The 18440-nt window shown below is 40.4% G+C and overlaps 1 protein-coding gene across 1 annotated transcript in view; it reads right to left on the minus strand.

Moving 5' to 3' along the window:
- The window catches only part of stxbp5b (syntaxin binding protein 5b (tomosyn)), a 51020-nt gene that overhangs the window by 17470 nt on the left and 15110 nt on the right, over window positions 1-18440 (minus strand). Inside the window, 12 exon segments of the mRNA XM_038299524.1 lie at window positions 442-567; window positions 836-1011; window positions 5156-5376; window positions 8239-8279; window positions 8365-8432; window positions 8616-8763; window positions 10857-10929; window positions 11028-11182; window positions 11768-11846; window positions 11992-12115; window positions 13650-13733; window positions 13879-13942. Coding sequence (XP_038155452.1) covers window positions 442-567; window positions 836-1011; window positions 5156-5376; window positions 8239-8279; window positions 8365-8432; window positions 8616-8763; window positions 10857-10929; window positions 11028-11182; window positions 11768-11846; window positions 11992-12115; window positions 13650-13733; window positions 13879-13942 — 1359 coding nt within the window.

Below are 18440 nucleotides of genomic sequence, written 5' to 3' on the forward strand. Positions count from 1 at the left end.
CTCATGTTAAAAACCAACATTTAGCTTTTTATTGGAATTATTAATAATAGACCAACATAAAGAAGTTATATTTCTCTAAAATGGGATTCAATAAAATGTATTTGACACTTAAATGCAGCATAAAAAAATACATATAATAAACAACTGATATTTGCTATGAACTAAAGTATACCGATAAATAATACTATTTATTTATTTATTTATACAAACAGCAACATTCACTAGAATTATCCTATTTTTCACAACATTTTGTGGTCCTAGTAAATTTACGTAATAAAAAATAACGTAATAAAAAAAAAGGAAATGTTTTTGTGCAAATTTTGTCCAAGAAAAAAAAAAAGAAAAGAAGAAAACAATGAAAATGTGCAGACTTTTATAGACGTAAGCAGGAACCATGCACAGAGATGTAAGGTGGCGCCAACATGCCAGGTGGAAACTTACAGGCCGTAGGAGGAGTTGACTGCCAGGCTGGTGATCTGCTGAGGCGGCTCCCCGCTCACCCACACCAGCTGGACCACCAGCTCCACCTGGTAGCCCGGAGACTGTTTCAGCGGGGAGCTCCGCACCCTGCATCAAACACACGGCAGGTTATTATCCCCCTCAGGGTAGGCCACACCGTTATTCCCCTTCCTCCTGTTACTGTCAGACATCTTTATTACTTCTAAGATTTCTCTATAGATGGGATCATTTCAGTCCTCAGCCCCGGAGGGAATAAACTGATGACTGCATCACTTCCTTTAGGTTTATTACTATGTTGACACCATTTATTCTCTTGTAAATAGCTAGCTTCACAAATACATAACCCATGTAGCCAAAAATAAATATTTCTGCATACTGTAGGCATGGTATATTGTCTCTGGGTCCTTCAGAAGAGTTGATGCCTGCAGAGAGCTGATTTGGAGGCTCAGCTTCCTGAGGGCTGGGGGGAACTGCAGAGGTGGGGGTGTGGTCTCCTCCCGGATCGGGGGAGTCGGCCTCGCTAAACTCGCATTGCATCCGGATTTCGAGCAGCTAAACACAAGACAGGAGAAGATGTTGAACGTAAGGATTAGCAGCTCAGATTTCTGGCTTTAGGACGAATTCATAAGTAAACACAAACGACTTTAGGATAGAGCTGGGCGATAGGACCTCAGATCAAAACCACCATAAACTGGGCACTTTTAACTCGATAATGGTAAACGCACCGTCTCCTAGGGCTGTCACGGTTGAGGAATTCCCCCTGCGATTATTCAAGGAGGCTAAATATTGCAATATGCGATATTCAGGGTTCCTACAGCATAAGACAAGTTAAATTCAAGACTTTTTAATGCAACTTGAAATAAAAATTTAAGACCCAATTCACAAGAAACACAAGAAAAACCCACTTGCAACAACTTTACCCAAAGGTTTATTTTAACATAAACCACTGCACTAATGTTTCAAATTTGGAAAAGCTTCCCATACAGGAAGAAAGCTAAAAACAGACAAATGACAGATATATTTGAACAATTATTTAACTGAATTCACAAACTTTGTTTTAGCAGGGAACAAAACAAATCAGTTTTAAAGCCCCAACATAACCAGTGCTAAGTCTTTTTTGCAGCTATTTTTCTTTGTATGGTTTTCTTAGTATGTTTGATTTGGTGATAAGTGGAGTTTTAGCCATGGAGAAAACTCCTGGATGGAGCCAATTTTCGTTACATTTACATTTGCTCGTATTTTTCAAACAAAAAGTTAACTGCGCATCTCCCAAATGTCCCGGCTGCAGCAACGCTTTTATTGGTTCCTATCGTGGACGGAACCAATAATGGCGAGCTGCTATTTTTTTTTTATATATAAAAAAAAACTAAAAAAAGTAAATTTTGATGTTTTATTTAGATTACAAAAATAAATCATAATAAAAATAATCCTATTTATGATGTTTTAAAAAATTAAAACCTACGAAAGACTGATTTAAGACATTTTAATACCAATTAAGGCCTTAGTTTTATTTTGAAGAATTCAATGCCTTTTAAAGCTACAGTGTGTAATTTTGTGCAACATCAAACGACCAGACTCGATAGTGGTATCGATACGCCCAAACGTTATTGATTTTCGGGTTTTTAAAAAAGTGGAACCGGGTTGTTGATAGAACCGGGTTTCGATCCCCATCCCTAGTGATGAGGTTTGTTTACATAGATAATTTTAATACTGCCATCTATTGTTCAGTACCGTCTCAGTTCATCTCTCTCAACTTGCCGTAGTTACTTTCGAGCGTAATGGGCGATCTCGCAATCACTAGTTTGTTGGCTCTGCGCTGCCGTAGCGCAAAGATGTCTGCCTCCATGGCTGCGAGACCCGCTCCTATGTAATTATAAATAACGAATTCTAAGGCAACGCAAATATTAAGGTTAAGAGGCTGAGCTCGTAGATGATGATAAATAACATAGTTATGTATAATATATTACATTTCTGACTGTATATCCCTGTAATTATTACACACTGTAGCTTTAAGACTTTTTAGGGACCTGCGGGAACCCTGGTATTATTGAACCATCTTTTTTTTCTTTATTCTAATCTATTTATTTCGCAAATGTGTTTGTATATTGTTAAATTACCAACTAAATGGCAACATTTCCTTTGAAACATGGTGCTTAAACATTAATAAAAGGTTATTGAAAAAAAGATGGCAATTTTATAACACTTTATTGAACGCAGATCAAAGGGCAGTAATGGCACAGATATGCCTCATTTCTCCGACTGAACCTAACAAAATTCAGATTTTACAAATTGCCTCATTTAAATTGTCTGGCTCCCCCTTTTCATTTGGCTGAAAACCGAAATGCTCCCAAAGGGGCGAAGTAACATTTGGTTTTGATACCAGTGCAGCTGCCATTGTATCCTTCTCAACCTCCCCAAGATGCGGTGATGGCGATGGCTGGTTTTGTGGCGCGGTGAGCTTCTTGATATCACAATATTTCATTCGTGCGATTATCGTGACAGCCCTACCGTCTCCTCAATCATAAATCAAGGCATGTGCAGGAAATGCAACTGATCTAATTATCATTTATTTATAAAATTAATCACTTTACATATTACTTTTAAAGCTACAGTGTGTAATTTTCAGCGACATCTAGCGGTCAGACTGCAGACTGCAGCAACATGAACGTCTCCCCCCCACCGCTTCTCCCCCCCAACAGTACGGCGAGCGTTACGGGACAAAATTTCTTCCACGACGTCCGCATCACCTACCTTCTCAAGTGATGAGGTTTGTTTACATAGATAATTTTACAGATAGTATTTCATTAGTCTGTGTAGGGTATAGATTTCATGTAGACTTAAGATAATAAATATACCCGTTATTTTTTCTACGTCGTTGTGACGTTTTGGTGAGCTGCTTTGCATGGTGATATAAACAGACGAAGTAATTGTAGTCATTAGTTTAACAGCGAGATTGTGTTCGCTGGAAGAATATATATTCCCCGTTTACAGAGTCCAAGTCTTGTTTGTGGCACGGGGGTTACAAGGCAAGGAAGAGGGAAAGGAAGAGGGCAGAGAGGCCGGGGTGAGCGTGCAGCTGGGGCCAGGCGAGAGAGGGGAGCCAGCGGGGTGAGAGCAGAGGAGGAAAGGCTTGAAGATCTCCAAAGGAGCCGGAGAGAAGTAACCGAGGTATATATCCAGAAAATTATTTTACAGAAAATTACTGAATCATTACCTGTGAAACGTCAGGGACGTTGCTGAATAAGTATACTGGAGAGTAACAGCATCATCACGCAGCATGTTATTGTTTTAGACAGGTCTGAGCATCCTGTACTCCAAAAACTGCAGTGATATTAGACAATTGTGTGTGTAGGATTAATTACCTGTCCAAGAGAAAACTGGCAACTTGAGCGTCACTTTGAAAACCTTTTTCCTCCATCAGTGACTTCCATCGTGTAAATGCCGTGCCAATGTTGATCCGTGTTTTTTGTCGTTTCTTGTCACTCTTGCGTTTATTCTCGTCCTGTTTCCGCTTCTTAGATGACGGGGGTTCGGTGTCCGCCGCTTTTCGTTGTGATACAGAGTAGGCATGATCCTCCATTCGTCTGATGTTTGGCCACACAGTGCCAAACAGTTTGCAAAGTCACTCACGCCTGCCGCCTTGTTTACCTTTCTTGTTACCGAGGCGCAGTATACCTGCTTCTTCTTCTTCTTTGGTTTCAGGCAGACTAAACGCTTCTCAGGCATAATACTGCCATCTACTGTTCAGTACCGTCTCAGTTCATCTCTCTCAACTTGCCGTAGTTATTTTCGAGCGTAATGGGCGATCTCGCAATCGCTAGTTTGTTGCCTCTGCGCTGCCGTAGCGCAAAGATGTCAGCCTCCATGGCTGCGAGACCCGCTCCTATGTAATTATAAATAACGAATTCTAAGGCAACGCAAATGTTATGGTTAAAAGGCTGAGCTCATAGGTGATGATAAATAACATAGTTATGTATAATATATTAAATTTCTGAATTTATATGCCTGTAATTATTACACACTGTAGCTTTAAACACTAAACATTTTTGCGCAAAGGTAATGGAGCCTTTTTTTACATCTCTGAAGACGACAGCGTGGCGGTTTTTTAGGTGATGGAGGTTGGATGTGTTACTTTGGGTAGTCCTGACAGTTTTCAGACTAACTCTGAATTTTGTGTTCTTTCGCTCAACATCTGTGGCGTTATTTTGGTGCCACCCAACTGAGCGTTCAGTGAGAACAATGTGCATCGTTTAAACTCGCACACCTTCGCTTAATACCGGTCTGCCGCGCGCTCAACTCTTAACATGCTCTCAACTTCTCTGCGCTCTTAGCTTCATCTCTCGGCTCCACAGGATTAACTGATGTAATTTTGTTTACAGCTGTGTTAGACGCTTCTTCTCTGGGCTCATCGCCATTCTTTTCGTTTACGCTTCTGACTGAAGCGGTGTAGAAACGTTATTACACACCTGCTGCAGTGTCTTAAGGGAATAAGGAATACCAGCCACCAGCGCACACAGGCAAAGCAGAAAAATTAAGTTTATTTATTTTACCGGCATGGGGCAATTTGCACCGGTTATCGTGTTGAATGACGGTAAAAATGCGGTTTATCGCCCAGCCCTACTTCAGTAGATAATGAAATATAATCTAAATCAGTCAAACAAAAAGATCAATGACAGGCAGACTGGGATATAAATACCTGAACAACCTCGGTGGTGACTTCCTGTTTGCTGAACCTGTAGATGATGACATGAGCAGAGACTCCAGCCACGCAGAGCATCCTGCTCTCTGGACACCAGAACAAGGTCTGAATGGCAAACGGGTCTTCTTCCACAATGTCCGTGCTGGGCTTCTCCTCTTTACCTCTGGCCCTCTCAAACACCTTGGCCGTCTTCAGCTTGTACAACACTTGAAGCATTACTTCGAAAGCAGAGAAAGGAAACCCAGAGTTAACCGTCTGCATTTTTAATGGGTGAAAATTGGGTGAATAGTTGGTTTTATGGTTAGTAGGGATTTTAGTAGGGGTGTAAATCACATCCATCATGGCGATTCAATACAGTATCGATTTCCTGACCCAACGGTTCGATTTTTTTTCGATACTCAATAATACACCACGATACGATTCGATTAATTGGTTCATTTGTTTTTTTTTAACACCTTACAGGCTAGATAATGTTTCAAATTTGAAATAAATCAATGAAAGCTGTAATATCGTTATGCATTTTTTTTTACAGTTGTGATGCAGAAAGTTGCACTCCACCTATTCCTATTAAAACCTCATTCACTGAATAATAATAATCCCCCTGCGTTATAGATTCTGAAAGGCCTTGCATCAAAAAATACTGCAGAAAATCAGTGCAATGAGTGCAATGCAATACCTCGGCTCCAGACGTCCCGCCCCCTCCACAGACGCTCCGCTGCACCTCTCCCAAATTGTAGCTGACCGCAGACAGGAGGCCGGCATGTTTATTTTTTTGGGCCGAAATTACGGAAAACAACTCGTGAAGTTTGACCCGCTAGAAGAGCGAGGTGCGCGAGAACGCTGGGACCCTTTTTCCACCTGGATCTCCGCTCTTTTTGGCCCTCATGTCCCTCCGTCGTCGGACTAAACTCGCCCCCACTTCCTCGCCGCCTCGGCCGTATCTAGACCCACAGCGTGTAGCACAGACTACGCTTCAATATTGAGCATAAATCAAAAATGTCTGCGTCAAGCTCACTGCAACACACTGCTGTAAGAGTATAACCAGGAAGCGAGGTAGGAGGGCAAAATAGGTTTAGCGCCACCGCAGCACGGGAGCAAATGGATAAAAATAGACCGGAGGAAAAAAAAAACATGAATCGATTCTCTTGCGGACGTATTGATGCATCGGATCGTCGGCTGTTGGATCGATGCATCGATACAAAACGATTATTTACACCCCTAGATTTTAGTCCCTACTATTTTAGTCATTTATAAATATTTATGCATCATTTTAACCAAGAAAATAGTGTCAGACTTCTTGCTCTGATGCGGTTCAATATAAAGGCTTTTCATATATAAAAAAAGAAAAATGTATGTAGAGGGAGACAAACTCCCAGGCATTATTTTCCTCTACAGGTTTGACAGTGAGTGAAGCCACAGCACTTAGGTTAGACTGTTAGACTGTTCCCCTGTCATCTATCCACTGTTCTCCTTTTTCCATTTCAGCTTTAGCAAAGTCAAAACAATGTTTGTTTGGAGGAGTGGAGAGCTGCTGGGTCTCTAAAACCTGGTGGCTCATTACAACGGTAAAAAATAATCATTTCACATCTTGCATATTTGTTTAAAAATACAGCAAAATAAAATATGAAGATATATATTTAAAAAAAAAGAATCATGACCCATAAGTGTTCTTGTTCTTTGTTTCAACCAGAGGCAGAGATGTGAACAAATCTCAGTCTGAAATAAACCTTTTATTGAGATGCACGATATTGGGATTTTGGCCGATATCCGATATGATCCGAACTCATGTAGCCGATAACCGATATCGATACCGATGTTAAAGCTGGACAAAAATAAGTAGTCATTGAAAATAGCAGTTTTGTTATCAATTTCTGACACTTTGAAAAATAATATACTCAAATATATTTTCATACATTTAACATATAAAAATATGGCAACATTTCGTGAATTTTCGGGGGATTTCGTAGCATAACGATGACATATAGCAATATTTCATTAGTAAAAGAGATTGATATGGTGTTTTTAAATGGCAATATATCAGCATATGAAGATATTGGGATATTTTAATGTATCAATATTTTTCCCTCGTCTTTAGAAGTTTTTAAGTCTGTAATAAAGAAGTTTTTGAGGAAGAAGTAGTATTTTTATTTTTTTTAGACTTTAGAAACTCAGAAGCTGATCAAATATCGGGTTAAATATCGGTGGGGTGGCCGATGTCCGATATTCAGTTTTAAGGCCGATACCGATAGGGGGCCGATTATATCGTGCATCCCTACCTTTTATCACACAATGCATGAAATCTATCCCTGTGGCACAAAACTGCAAATCAAATCCTCCAACAAATTTCCTTTATCTCTATTTAGTGTTTGAGCAATGCAAAGATTTTAATCTAAAATTCTTTTAGCATTACTTTTAACAAAAAAAAAACTGTCATTATTATTTCTATTTGTTCTAAAATGCTTTTAAAAAAACAACAAAAAACATTAGATTAATAAACAAATGCTTAACAAAAACATGTATTTAAACCTGCTATTGTCAGTTTTCTGGGTGAATCAAAATGCAATAATATTTAATATCCCTGCAATGATAACTCAGCTAACAGCTGTTAGTTTCTGTGTTTACGATATATTGCACTATATAGTTAAAAGATAGACATTGTCCAGACACACCTTAAGTTAAAAGATAATAAGAACCAGCAGGAACATTAAGGCTCGCCCTGCACTGTGATGCAGAGGGCAGCTCACATGCCACCGGGTTGTAAAATAAGCCCTTCTAGCTTCACTCAAAGCCCCAAAGTGACCCCAAACTTGGTCAAACTCAGCTTATGCTCTCTATTGCATTGACTCACTGCTTTGACTGAACGCTAGGTGCACCAGTGGTTGCCTGCCTCGCACGGCGTAACCCATTACGCCATGCGTTGTAGAGCCCATTTTCCAGCTGTCACCTCCTTCCAAATCTAATCGTGTACAAACCAATTACTGCTCTGCAGATGTATAAACATAACGACTAAATTACCCTCTTCCTTCTGGGTGTGTTTGTTTGACGGCGGGTTTATATCCGATGAGAAAAGAAACACTTACATGCAGAAGCGTCCCAAAATTTAATTGAGCCATCAGCATGTCTGTTTTTGAAGAGAACCAGAAAAAAGATCACGTCACATAGGGTACGCAGTAATAAATTATTTCATTTATGCAGTGATTACAGACCCTGTGATGATTATCTCTGGGTAAGTCTGTGTGCCTTGGCCCCAGTTTCCACCACTAATGGGCCATTCCTGTAAAAAGAAGGAAACTGATTCGATTATGAATGTTAACCATCTGACTCAGGCCCAATTATTTGCCTGCATCTGCCGCAAGCTTCTCTCTCCCGCTTTGGCATTAGACACCGTGTCTCCCAAAGCAAACACTTAAACAGGGGGCCCAATTCTAAGGAACGTTTACAGAGGGGAGTAAATCACCTTCTTGCTGTAGCCCTGTCGTTTTTGCCGGCTGCCGACAGAGTAGAGTGCAGGAATCAGTTCCGAGGGACAGTCGGCAAAATACTCGCAACACGTCACTGGTGACTCGTGGATGGACAGCGGATACGGGCTCTCAAAAATTGGATACCTGTCAAGATAAAACAAAAAAACTGTTCAATTTTGAAAGTAACTGAAGCATCACATGCTTCTTAGAGGTTGTGTGCTTTGATCTAAAGGAGCATCTGACAACAGAACACTAATTTTAGAAACTGGAACTTGTGCATTATATTCGTAAGGAAATGTTTCAAAGCTTTAAGTAGTTTTGATGATTGATCTACAGATGATGAAAGGCTGAGATGCTCAAGTTGTTTGAGGATCCTTCTGCATCAATGCAATGCGGCATGGAGGAGACTGGCCGTGGTTCTGCTGGGATTAACAAAAAGCACAGATTGCTGTAATGGAGGCCTTCGGGTCTTCTACTTTGGCGACTTTCATCTTCCTCAAGACCAGCACTGCTCATAGTCGGCCCTCGATGTCAACTGTCCTGCATGTTTTAGAGGTTTAAGGCTTTAGCTCAGCTAATTCTAAAGATTGCAGTTCAGTAAAAGCCTGTTCATCAGCTCTCACTGGAAATCAGCTGTGATGAAGCAGGGAAACCTGCAGGACAGCCGCCCTCGAAGGGCCAACTATGGTCATCCGTGCTCTAGACCAGGCATCCCCAACCTCGGTCCCTAAGGCCCGCTGTCCTGCAGGTTTTAGAGGTTTCTCTGCTTTAGCACAGCTGATTATAATGATTGCAGTAGACCAAAAGCCAATTAATCAGCTCTCAATTAAAATCAGCTGTGCTGGAGCAAGGAAACCTCTAAAACCTGCAGGACAGGGGGCCTCGAGGACCGAGGTTGGGGATGCATGACCTAGACGACACTCCGCAGATTCTCCACGTGGTTCAGGTCAGAACCACATTTTCTGGCTAATTAAAAACAGCAACACCTTTGGTCACTAAACCTGCTTTTAGTCCCTATGGCAGTGTGAAGGTACAAAGTCCCGCTGGAGAACAAAACCAGCATCATACAGCTTCTCCACAGAGAGAAGCATGAAGTCTAGTATCTCCTTTACACCACCGGAGAGCCGTTCAGTTTTTTACTCCTTGGCCTACATGGTGACCCGTGTCTAGGATTCATCGAGGCGTAGCGGCTCTTGCTGTTCACTACTTGCGAATTTAAATTCTTTAAATTCTTAAACAGATTATGCTTAGATTATATCCTTCAGACAAAACCTTATCCGAAAAATGTTTGTAGGTATAAATAAAGAAAAGTCCAGCGGATAATAAGCAGGTTTTTAGGGAGACGAGAACTGCGGCTCTATGATAAAGTTGATAGTTCATGTGGGACACTTCTCTAATTACACCTGTCAATTGCAGGATACATTTAAATAAGTTAAATAATTTACGTCAGTTTGCTTGTTTTCCATTTGTATACAAAAGAGTCCGTCTGACAAAAGGTTTACATTGTTCTTAAGAGTAGCAATTGTAGCATAAGAGCATTGTGACTGGAGTAGCAGTCCAGAGAAAGGCTGGTTAAGATTTAGCTGAAGGGACCATCTGCAGCGTAGGAGCACTTAGAGTTTTTTTAATGATAATATTGTTTTTAGCCATTATTTTTAGGATAATTCATCTTTCAACAAAATTCTGTTATTCCTGACAGGCCTATCTGTATAATTTCATCCATTAAATATTAGTTGACTTTATTCATTAGCTCCATCTTTTAAGTGATGAAAGTCATTTTGTAAAAAAACATGAAATTATCCCAGTTGAGACAAGAACCTAAAGTTTTAATCCGGAGCCCCTCAGAGAAAAACCAAAGTCTGCATCAGAAAAATGCCTTCAAATTTTTTCATGTCTTGTTTTGAGGTATAAAATGGATTTCCTACAACATACAACAATGTATTTATTCATTTAGAGCATTAGTGCCTTAAAAAGATAAATTCATAATAAAAAAAACTTTTTGGGCTTTTATTTTGGTGACTAATAACGACTCCTCAGTCAGTGATGCTGTGGAGGGAGGAGTTATCGCTTGGCTCTGTTCCTCGGTGGAAACGCTAACAAAAACAAAAACAAGGTTAAATAAATATTCTGGGTCTCGTTGCCAAAATAAACTGTATGTGCTCCTGTCAAACAAGAAAAATCCATCACATTCCTAGATATACATAGACCGTTTAACGTCAAGAGAAAGGAATAATTACCCAATCTGTCCGAGATCTATTACAACTAAATCCTTCTCCAGGAGAACCACCACAGCATACGGTTCCTGGAAGTCTGGAAAACAGAGAAAAAAAATGGATGTAGATGATTCAACTTATTTTTACTCTTGAAGCAGAGAAGCAGCGCTGCTTCAGACTGTTTTCATGGCTCACCGCTTGGATATGGAGTTTCACAGAGTGTTAGGAAATCTACGATGGGATAGTCCATCTCCAGGACGGTGGTGCTCTTTCCGTGCATCACCGTCAAACAGGCTCTCCTCCCCACTGTGTCGTACGACAGCCCTCCAGACAGGACCATGAATGGGTCCCTGATGATACCAAACACACACACATAACTTAACGGCTCGCTCTTTTGCACCAAGATGGTTGTTAAAGTTAAAAACGACTCATTGGACTCGCTGGTAAATGGGTGAAAAGGCACAAAATTTACCGGTTCACTTTCTCCTGAGAGCATTTGGCCCCTTTTTTCAGGAGAATCCTATTTTTTAATCATGACAACTAATTAATCCTTGTCCTCAAATACCTGAGAAAAAAAAATGAGCAATAACTAGATCAGTTTCTGTGAAGATGCTAATTTTCCTGACATAATTTGCCAGTGGCTTTCTCCTTTTTTTGACCTTGACATCTCTCTCCTGTTCATCACCAAACAGTTAACGTTAACCCTTAGACTACTGATCATAGAGACACAATAATAATCACAACAAAACAAAAGCTCTATAAGCACAAAGAATAATAACAGGCATCTTTCCAGCTTTCCATCCATGCTAAGGATGCTGTAAACAGTGATGACGTGGCTGGTTATACAGAACAGGAAAGGCGCCTCTGAACACAGGATATGGATCCTGGCGTGAGCAGACACAGGAAGGGTGGAAGCTTTCTGCCATCACACTTACCCAGCTCTGGTAGTTTTGTACTCCACTTTCAGGATAGGCTTGCATGGCTCTGGCTTTTTTCCATCCTTAGGCTGTTTTCCTGTCAAAAGCCAAACGCAGTTCTGTTTTTTTAATTCTGCATAAACCGAGGTTTTAACTGGAGGTATAAACATCGGCGACACGTGGCCCGCCTGGCTCTGTGTAAAACACAACAACCGCGGGCGTGCGTTTGTAACAGCTCGTACCATGTGGCGTGATGATCTGTGCAGGCTTGGCCGGAGCTCGTACATTCCACGTGGTCAGAGTGCCATCAGAGTGGCTGCAGACAAACTGTTTCCCCTCGTGGTGCCAAGCAACTGAGTGGATGGCCTGAGAGACACACAGACCCATTATTAGGATGAGTAACATTGTGTACCACCAAACGGAAAATCAGAGTTAGCTTTCGTATACATATGTATACATATGTCAATGGAGGTTAGCATCACCTTAATTAAAGCATCTTTCACTAAAACTGTATCTTAGGGGATTTTTGTTGACTAATATTGGTATAAAGCAGGATTTTCTATGATTTTTTATTTTTTTTAATCTGGAGCAAGAAAACGAAAGACTTCTTAAGGCTTTATTTAATTTAATTTCCTTCCTTGCTAAGAACAATGGCAGCCATATCAGTTTAGAGACACTAAAATAATCTTTTTATTTGAAACAATGGCTGTCCCCTTCCTTGATGAAAGCTAGATGTGTGAATCTGAGAAGCAAATTCTGCAAAGTCAACAACTGGATACAATCAGCGGGCTGTAATCTCCCTCTGGGATTATTAAAGTATGTCTGATTCTGATTCCTTAGAAAAGCTTTAACCAATCGGACTTAATGTAAAGTCTCTTTAGATGACATGTCCTGTGAACTGGCGTAAGATAAACAAACTGAAATGAACTGAACACGCGTCTGTTAACAGACCTCTTTGCTTGGCCTTCCATTTTCTGGTATGCTTTTAGTTATGCCTTTTTTTTAACCTAATTTTACTTTAACCAACCCCAGTCTCTGATTCCTTCACAAAACATAAGGATTTAAAATTAGATTAAAGTACTTAGAGGTAAATCTGAACTAATTTGTGTCTTTTGACAACAAATTTAATTAAAAGTGTACATCTCATTAATTTCACTTCACAATTAAACCTTTATTTATTCTTATTAATCATAGTTAAAATACACTGAATAATGTACCAAAATAAGATGTGATTATACTGTTTAATAGGGGTGTGGCGATATATCGTGATATTCGGCCGCCCAGTGTAATACCAACCTTTCAGTTCCTAATATCAATGTTCAAAATAAAAAAAAAAAAATTTCCCTAAAACAATGAGGGGAAAATTAACTACCTCTGCATTGCCACTGTGGTAGATGGCGCTGTGGAGCGTTTTTACTGTGCTAAGCTCTGCCTAGCCTAACTCTGCCATTTCTTCCTGTTAAAGGTGAGTTTTCCTCTCCACTGTCGCTACATGCAGGTTCAGTGTGAGGGATTGCTGCGAGTCAATGACTCAATGCAATCAGCTGGTTTTCCTTAGACAGAAAACTTCAAGCCAGTCTGATCTGGTTGAATTGTCTCTGTAAAATGCCTTGAGATGACATGTTGTAAATTGGCGCTATATAGATAAACTGAATAATAAAAAGGGAGGTAAATTCCAGACCGTTTTTAACTTTCTTTCAGTTTGTTCAATGATTTCCAAACCTGCTCCTCAGAACCAGAGGGGCCTGAAAAGCAGACATTACAGGTTTAGTAGCAGCAGTTCTGGCAGAAATTAAACAAGTCCAAACCTGCTGTGGGAACGGTAGGAAGCCAGAACCCTAACCAAACTGGTTCCCCTTACGACATCTGGATGACAAGGAAAAAAAAAAAAAGATCTTACCTCATCATAATTGTAGCGGCAGTCTGCTTTCTTGGATTTTAAGTCCCACAGCACCACTACCCCACACTCAAATCCAATCAGAAGCTGAAACAGCAAGAGAAGAACAGCAGAGCTCAGTTTGCAGGAAAAAGACATTTAAGCAGATAGTTGTTGAGCTAAAACTTTAAGCTTTTGCAACTATCTTAGCCTCAAGCGTAACGTCACTACTCAATGTTTGATGATGAGTTACCTTGCCCTCATCCATGGGGTTATCACTAATATGCACAACAGGCCCTGGGTGCGTCTTGGTGGATCTGCAACAGAACAGATGGATAGCATTGAGAAGCCTCAAACTCATCGCTATTTCTGACATTTTGAATTGAAAAAGCTTCCTGGATGGGAAGCCAAATGTCTTCAAACTTGGAAACAAAGTCCAGCGGAATCTTTTTTGGAATGACTATGACCTGGATGACTGAGAATCTTCACCAGCACATGCAACAGAACAGCAACAAACACACAAAAGCAATCTAGGAATATCTTTCATTTTAAGGAAAAACACAGAAGAAAAATGAGTCAATTTCAGAAGCCCTGTTAGGATAATGAGGCAATTATGAAAAATAAACAAGTCACACCTTAGTCTGCTTTGCACAAAGGTAACGCAAAATATCCTCGTCAGGAAAAAGCATCATTTCACTACAGAAAGAGAGATATGAGAGAGATACGGAGATAAAGAGAGTATGGGGGGTATATAGTGCATGTATATGTATATAGTGCATGGAGACAGGATCACCGAGGCAACAGAGTGAGGGGCATAGAGGCAGCCAAGATTTGGCCCAAAGAAAGTGTTGCTGCCTTTCAGTGTGGTCTGGCTCTGGTGGCTAATGATCTCATTGCTGCTGATGAGTCAATACAGACAGAGATGTCGCAGTGAGTAAAAACAAGAGAAGAGGAGCTCAAGCCACCACCTAATGAGGACCTGGTATAAACAGCCAACTGACACAATAGAGGTATGTAGTCTGCAAACACAGCCTGGATAAAAGCCAGGTTTGGGTCATTTTGCTTCTATACACATTGCAAATGATTTCAAAGTAGACTGATTTTTAGTTGCTAACCAACAAGGTTACGTTGCAGACTTGTGAGTATCTATAATTAATCAGAGGCCATGGTGTTGCCTGATAATAAGGGTCTTTAATGAAATGCTTGCAGAGCTTCAACCACCTCCAGAAACAGCTTGCTGGTGGCTTTTTGCACCTTCAGTTCTCTGCCAGTTAAAATCCTTCTCAACTGTTCATTAAGACAGCAGCTGGCTGAAGGCCCTAACAACGATTCGCCGCCTCCACAGTCTGGTACAAAAAAGAAACGTTCTGTCTTTACCACAGAAGCGATTCTGACCTCACCTATACGGCAGTGGCAGCTGGCCAATAGGGGGCGCTAATCAGGGTTTATACAGGAATGATTTACTCCAATTTAAAGCTTTTTAATGCTCTTGGAATAATTTCAATGCCATCAACAAATGCCCATGACTCTCATATATATATTTATATAGAAATAAAACACGGTGAAATAAATCCTTCGTCATCTTTAGCATCAACAGGCTGCAGCTATGTCCCGAATTTCTCGTTTTCCAGCCACTTTTGTTGAAATTTGCATCTTCCCATTCTCTAGCTTTTTCTGCAGCTCGAGCTTCTTTTCCGAAGCTTTATGATCAAGCAGAAGCAGTTCCGCTCAAATACATTGCGATATAATATATCTGATGAAATTGTTTTTACAATTGTATTTTTTTTTTATAAAGTATTTTAAATGCCACGATATAATCACATTTAATTATTTTTTTTTATTAAAAAGAAAAAACAATTACAAAATCAAAATATCTCGAAATATATTTATATATACTTTTTTAGATGTGCAAGATAAATATTTAATCTTTAAGGACGAGTAAAGCCATTTCTTTTTCGGTCGTGATGGTGACGTATTTCCAAAAAGACGGATGGAGACGTTTACTGTCTTTTTCCAGGACCTGGTTTAGTTACAAGGCTTGGCTAACTGCATGCAGCGAGGCTAATGCTTTTTTCTGCTGCCTTGACTGCCTGCCTGCTTTTTCAGACGTCGGGATCTGGCCCAGCATGGATGAAGACAGGTAGGACTGATTTAAAGCGCTTTTTAGAAATGGCAAAGGAGAATGAGCAATCTGGGATTCACATGGAAAATAATCTGATATAGTGTACTTTTTCTATATGTTTGTTCATTTGCATAGTTGCTATTAAATAAATAAATTCTCAAAAAATAAGTAGTTTCCATATATTAAAAAATTAAAAGTTGACCAATAGCTTCTCCATTATTAAACTGGTACATAATTTCTTGGGGTTTGAGAAACAATATTGGAGCATGCAAAACACAGATTTGCCTTCACAAAGCATCATAAGGGAAAGATTGTACAAAAAGTAAACCTGTACATGAAATTATTTCTTGATTTTATAATGTTTTCTGTTGTTGGCATTCATATAAATGTACTGGTGTGATAACTTAGTATGTTTGATTGGTTTTTGGTAAACGTCTGTTTTAAATTTATAGATCCGCCTGGAGAAAACTCCACCAGCCGCCGCAGCTACATGGTCTGATTCAGTTCTAACAAAGGTGGTGTTCGATACGAATACCTCAAACTGTATCTAAAATGTTACACAAATGCATTAAAATGCTGAAGCTCTCCATAATAAAACCCAAAACACAAGAAGGTGAGGACAACTGCATGAGTATATGAAGAATTAATCTCATTTAAACTTCCTGAGCTGAGCTGTGTCGTTACTAGGGCTGCAACTAACGAGTATTTTGCAAATTGATTAATCTGTCGACTATTTTTTCCGATTAATTAATTAATAATCGGATAGCAAAAGGTTCCTTAAAGACTTCTCGCTATATTAAACCAGATGAAACAATTTTTTTCCACTTGAGGAGTTTTGGATAGAGCATACTGACAGACATAAAACATGTTTATCTTAAATGCAAAATGTTTACATATATATATATATATATATATATATATATATAGTTTTTTTTTTACAATTTTGGTATAATGATTGCTGCTGAAGGTGTGTTGCTCTGTCAGCTCAAAGCACGTCTTAAGAGTCTCTACACTCTAGTTATCAATTAGTAAATTAGTTGAAGATTATTAAAATAATCGCTTAATCCGATTGTTTCAGTCCTAGTCTATATGTTCTGTCACCCAGTGGATTGTGGGAAACCCTTTGGATCCTATCAGCATACTGCCTCCTTGTCCTAGCTCCTTCCTCACTGCCAGCTTCAATAGAACAGCAACCACCGACGCGCTCCTACTGTGGCATAATAACCGTCCTTACAGATTTGAAGGTATTCAGATCGAGCCGTTGTCATAAGTTTGACATAGACTTGACTTGAACTCGGGCCCAGGACGTGATCTTATCAGAGTTCATCATCTTCAGAACATACACTATATTGCCAAAAGTATTTGCTCACCTGCCTTGACTCACATATGAGCTTAAGTGACATCCCGTTCCTAATCCATAGGGTTCAATATGACGTCGGTCCACCCTTTGCAGCTAGAACAGCTTCAACTCTTCTGGGAAGGCTGTCCACAAGGTTTAGGAGTGTGTTTATGGGAATTTTTGACCATTCTTCCAGAAGCGCATTTGTGAGGTCGCACACTGATGTTGGACGAGAAGGCCTGGCTCTCAGTCTCCGCTCTAATTCATCCCAAAGGTGTTCTATCGGGTTGAGGTCAGGACTCTGTGCAGGCCAGTCAAGTTCATCCACACCAGACTCTGTCATCCATGTCTTTATGGACCTTGCTTTGTGCACTGGTGCACAGTCATGTTGGAAGAGGAAGGGGCCAGCTCCAAACTGTTCCCACAAAGTTGGGAGCATGGAATTGTCCAAAATGTCTTGGTATGCTGAAGCATTCAGAGTTCCTTTCACTGGAACTAAGGGGCCAAGCCCAGCTCCTGAAAAACAACCCCACACCATAATCCCCCCTCCACCAAACTTTACACTTGGCACAATGCAGTCAGACAAGTACCGTTCTCCTGGCAACCGCCAAACCCAGACCCGTCCATCAGATTGCCAGATGGAGAAGCGCGATTCGTCACTCCAGAGAACGCGTCTCCACTGCTCTAGAGTCCAGTGGCGGCGTGCTTTACACCACCGCATCCGACGCTTTGCATTGCACTTGGTGATGTATGGCTTGGATGCAGCTGCTCGACCATGGAAACCCATTCCATGAAGCTCTCTGCGCACTGTTCTTGAGCTAATCTGAAGGCCACATGAAGTTTGGAGGTCTGTAGTGATTGACTCTGCAGAAAGTTGGCGACCTCTTCGCACTATGCGCGTCAGCATCCGCTGACCCCGCTCCGTCAGTTTACGTGGCCTACCACTTCGTGGCTGAGTTGCTGTCGTTCCCAAACACTTCCATTTTCTTATAATACAGCTGACAGTTGACTGTGGAATATTTAGGAGCGAGGAAATTTCACGACTGGATTTGTTGCACAGGTGGCATCCTATCACAGTTCCACGCTGGAATTCACTGAGCTCCTGAGAGCGACCCATTCTTTCACAAATGTTTGTAAAAACAGTCTGCATGCCTAGGTGCTTGAATTTATACACCTGTGGCCATGGAAGTGATTGGAACACCTGATTCCAATAATTTGGATGGGTGAGCAAATACTTTTGGCAATATAGTGTATAAGCCACAAACCAATTCTGATCAGCAGATATCCGAACATCTTTCATGCAGTCAATTATTGCAGCCTAGCTTCCTGCTAAGCTTAAATTAAGGCTACTCTG

The sequence above is a fragment of the Cyprinodon tularosa genome, unplaced genomic scaffold, assembly GCF_016077235.1.
Source record: "Cyprinodon tularosa strain WSP-4 unplaced genomic scaffold, ASM1607723v1 ctg430, whole genome shotgun sequence".
In the NCBI taxonomy this organism is placed as follows: domain Eukaryota; kingdom Metazoa; phylum Chordata; class Actinopteri; order Cyprinodontiformes; family Cyprinodontidae; genus Cyprinodon; species Cyprinodon tularosa.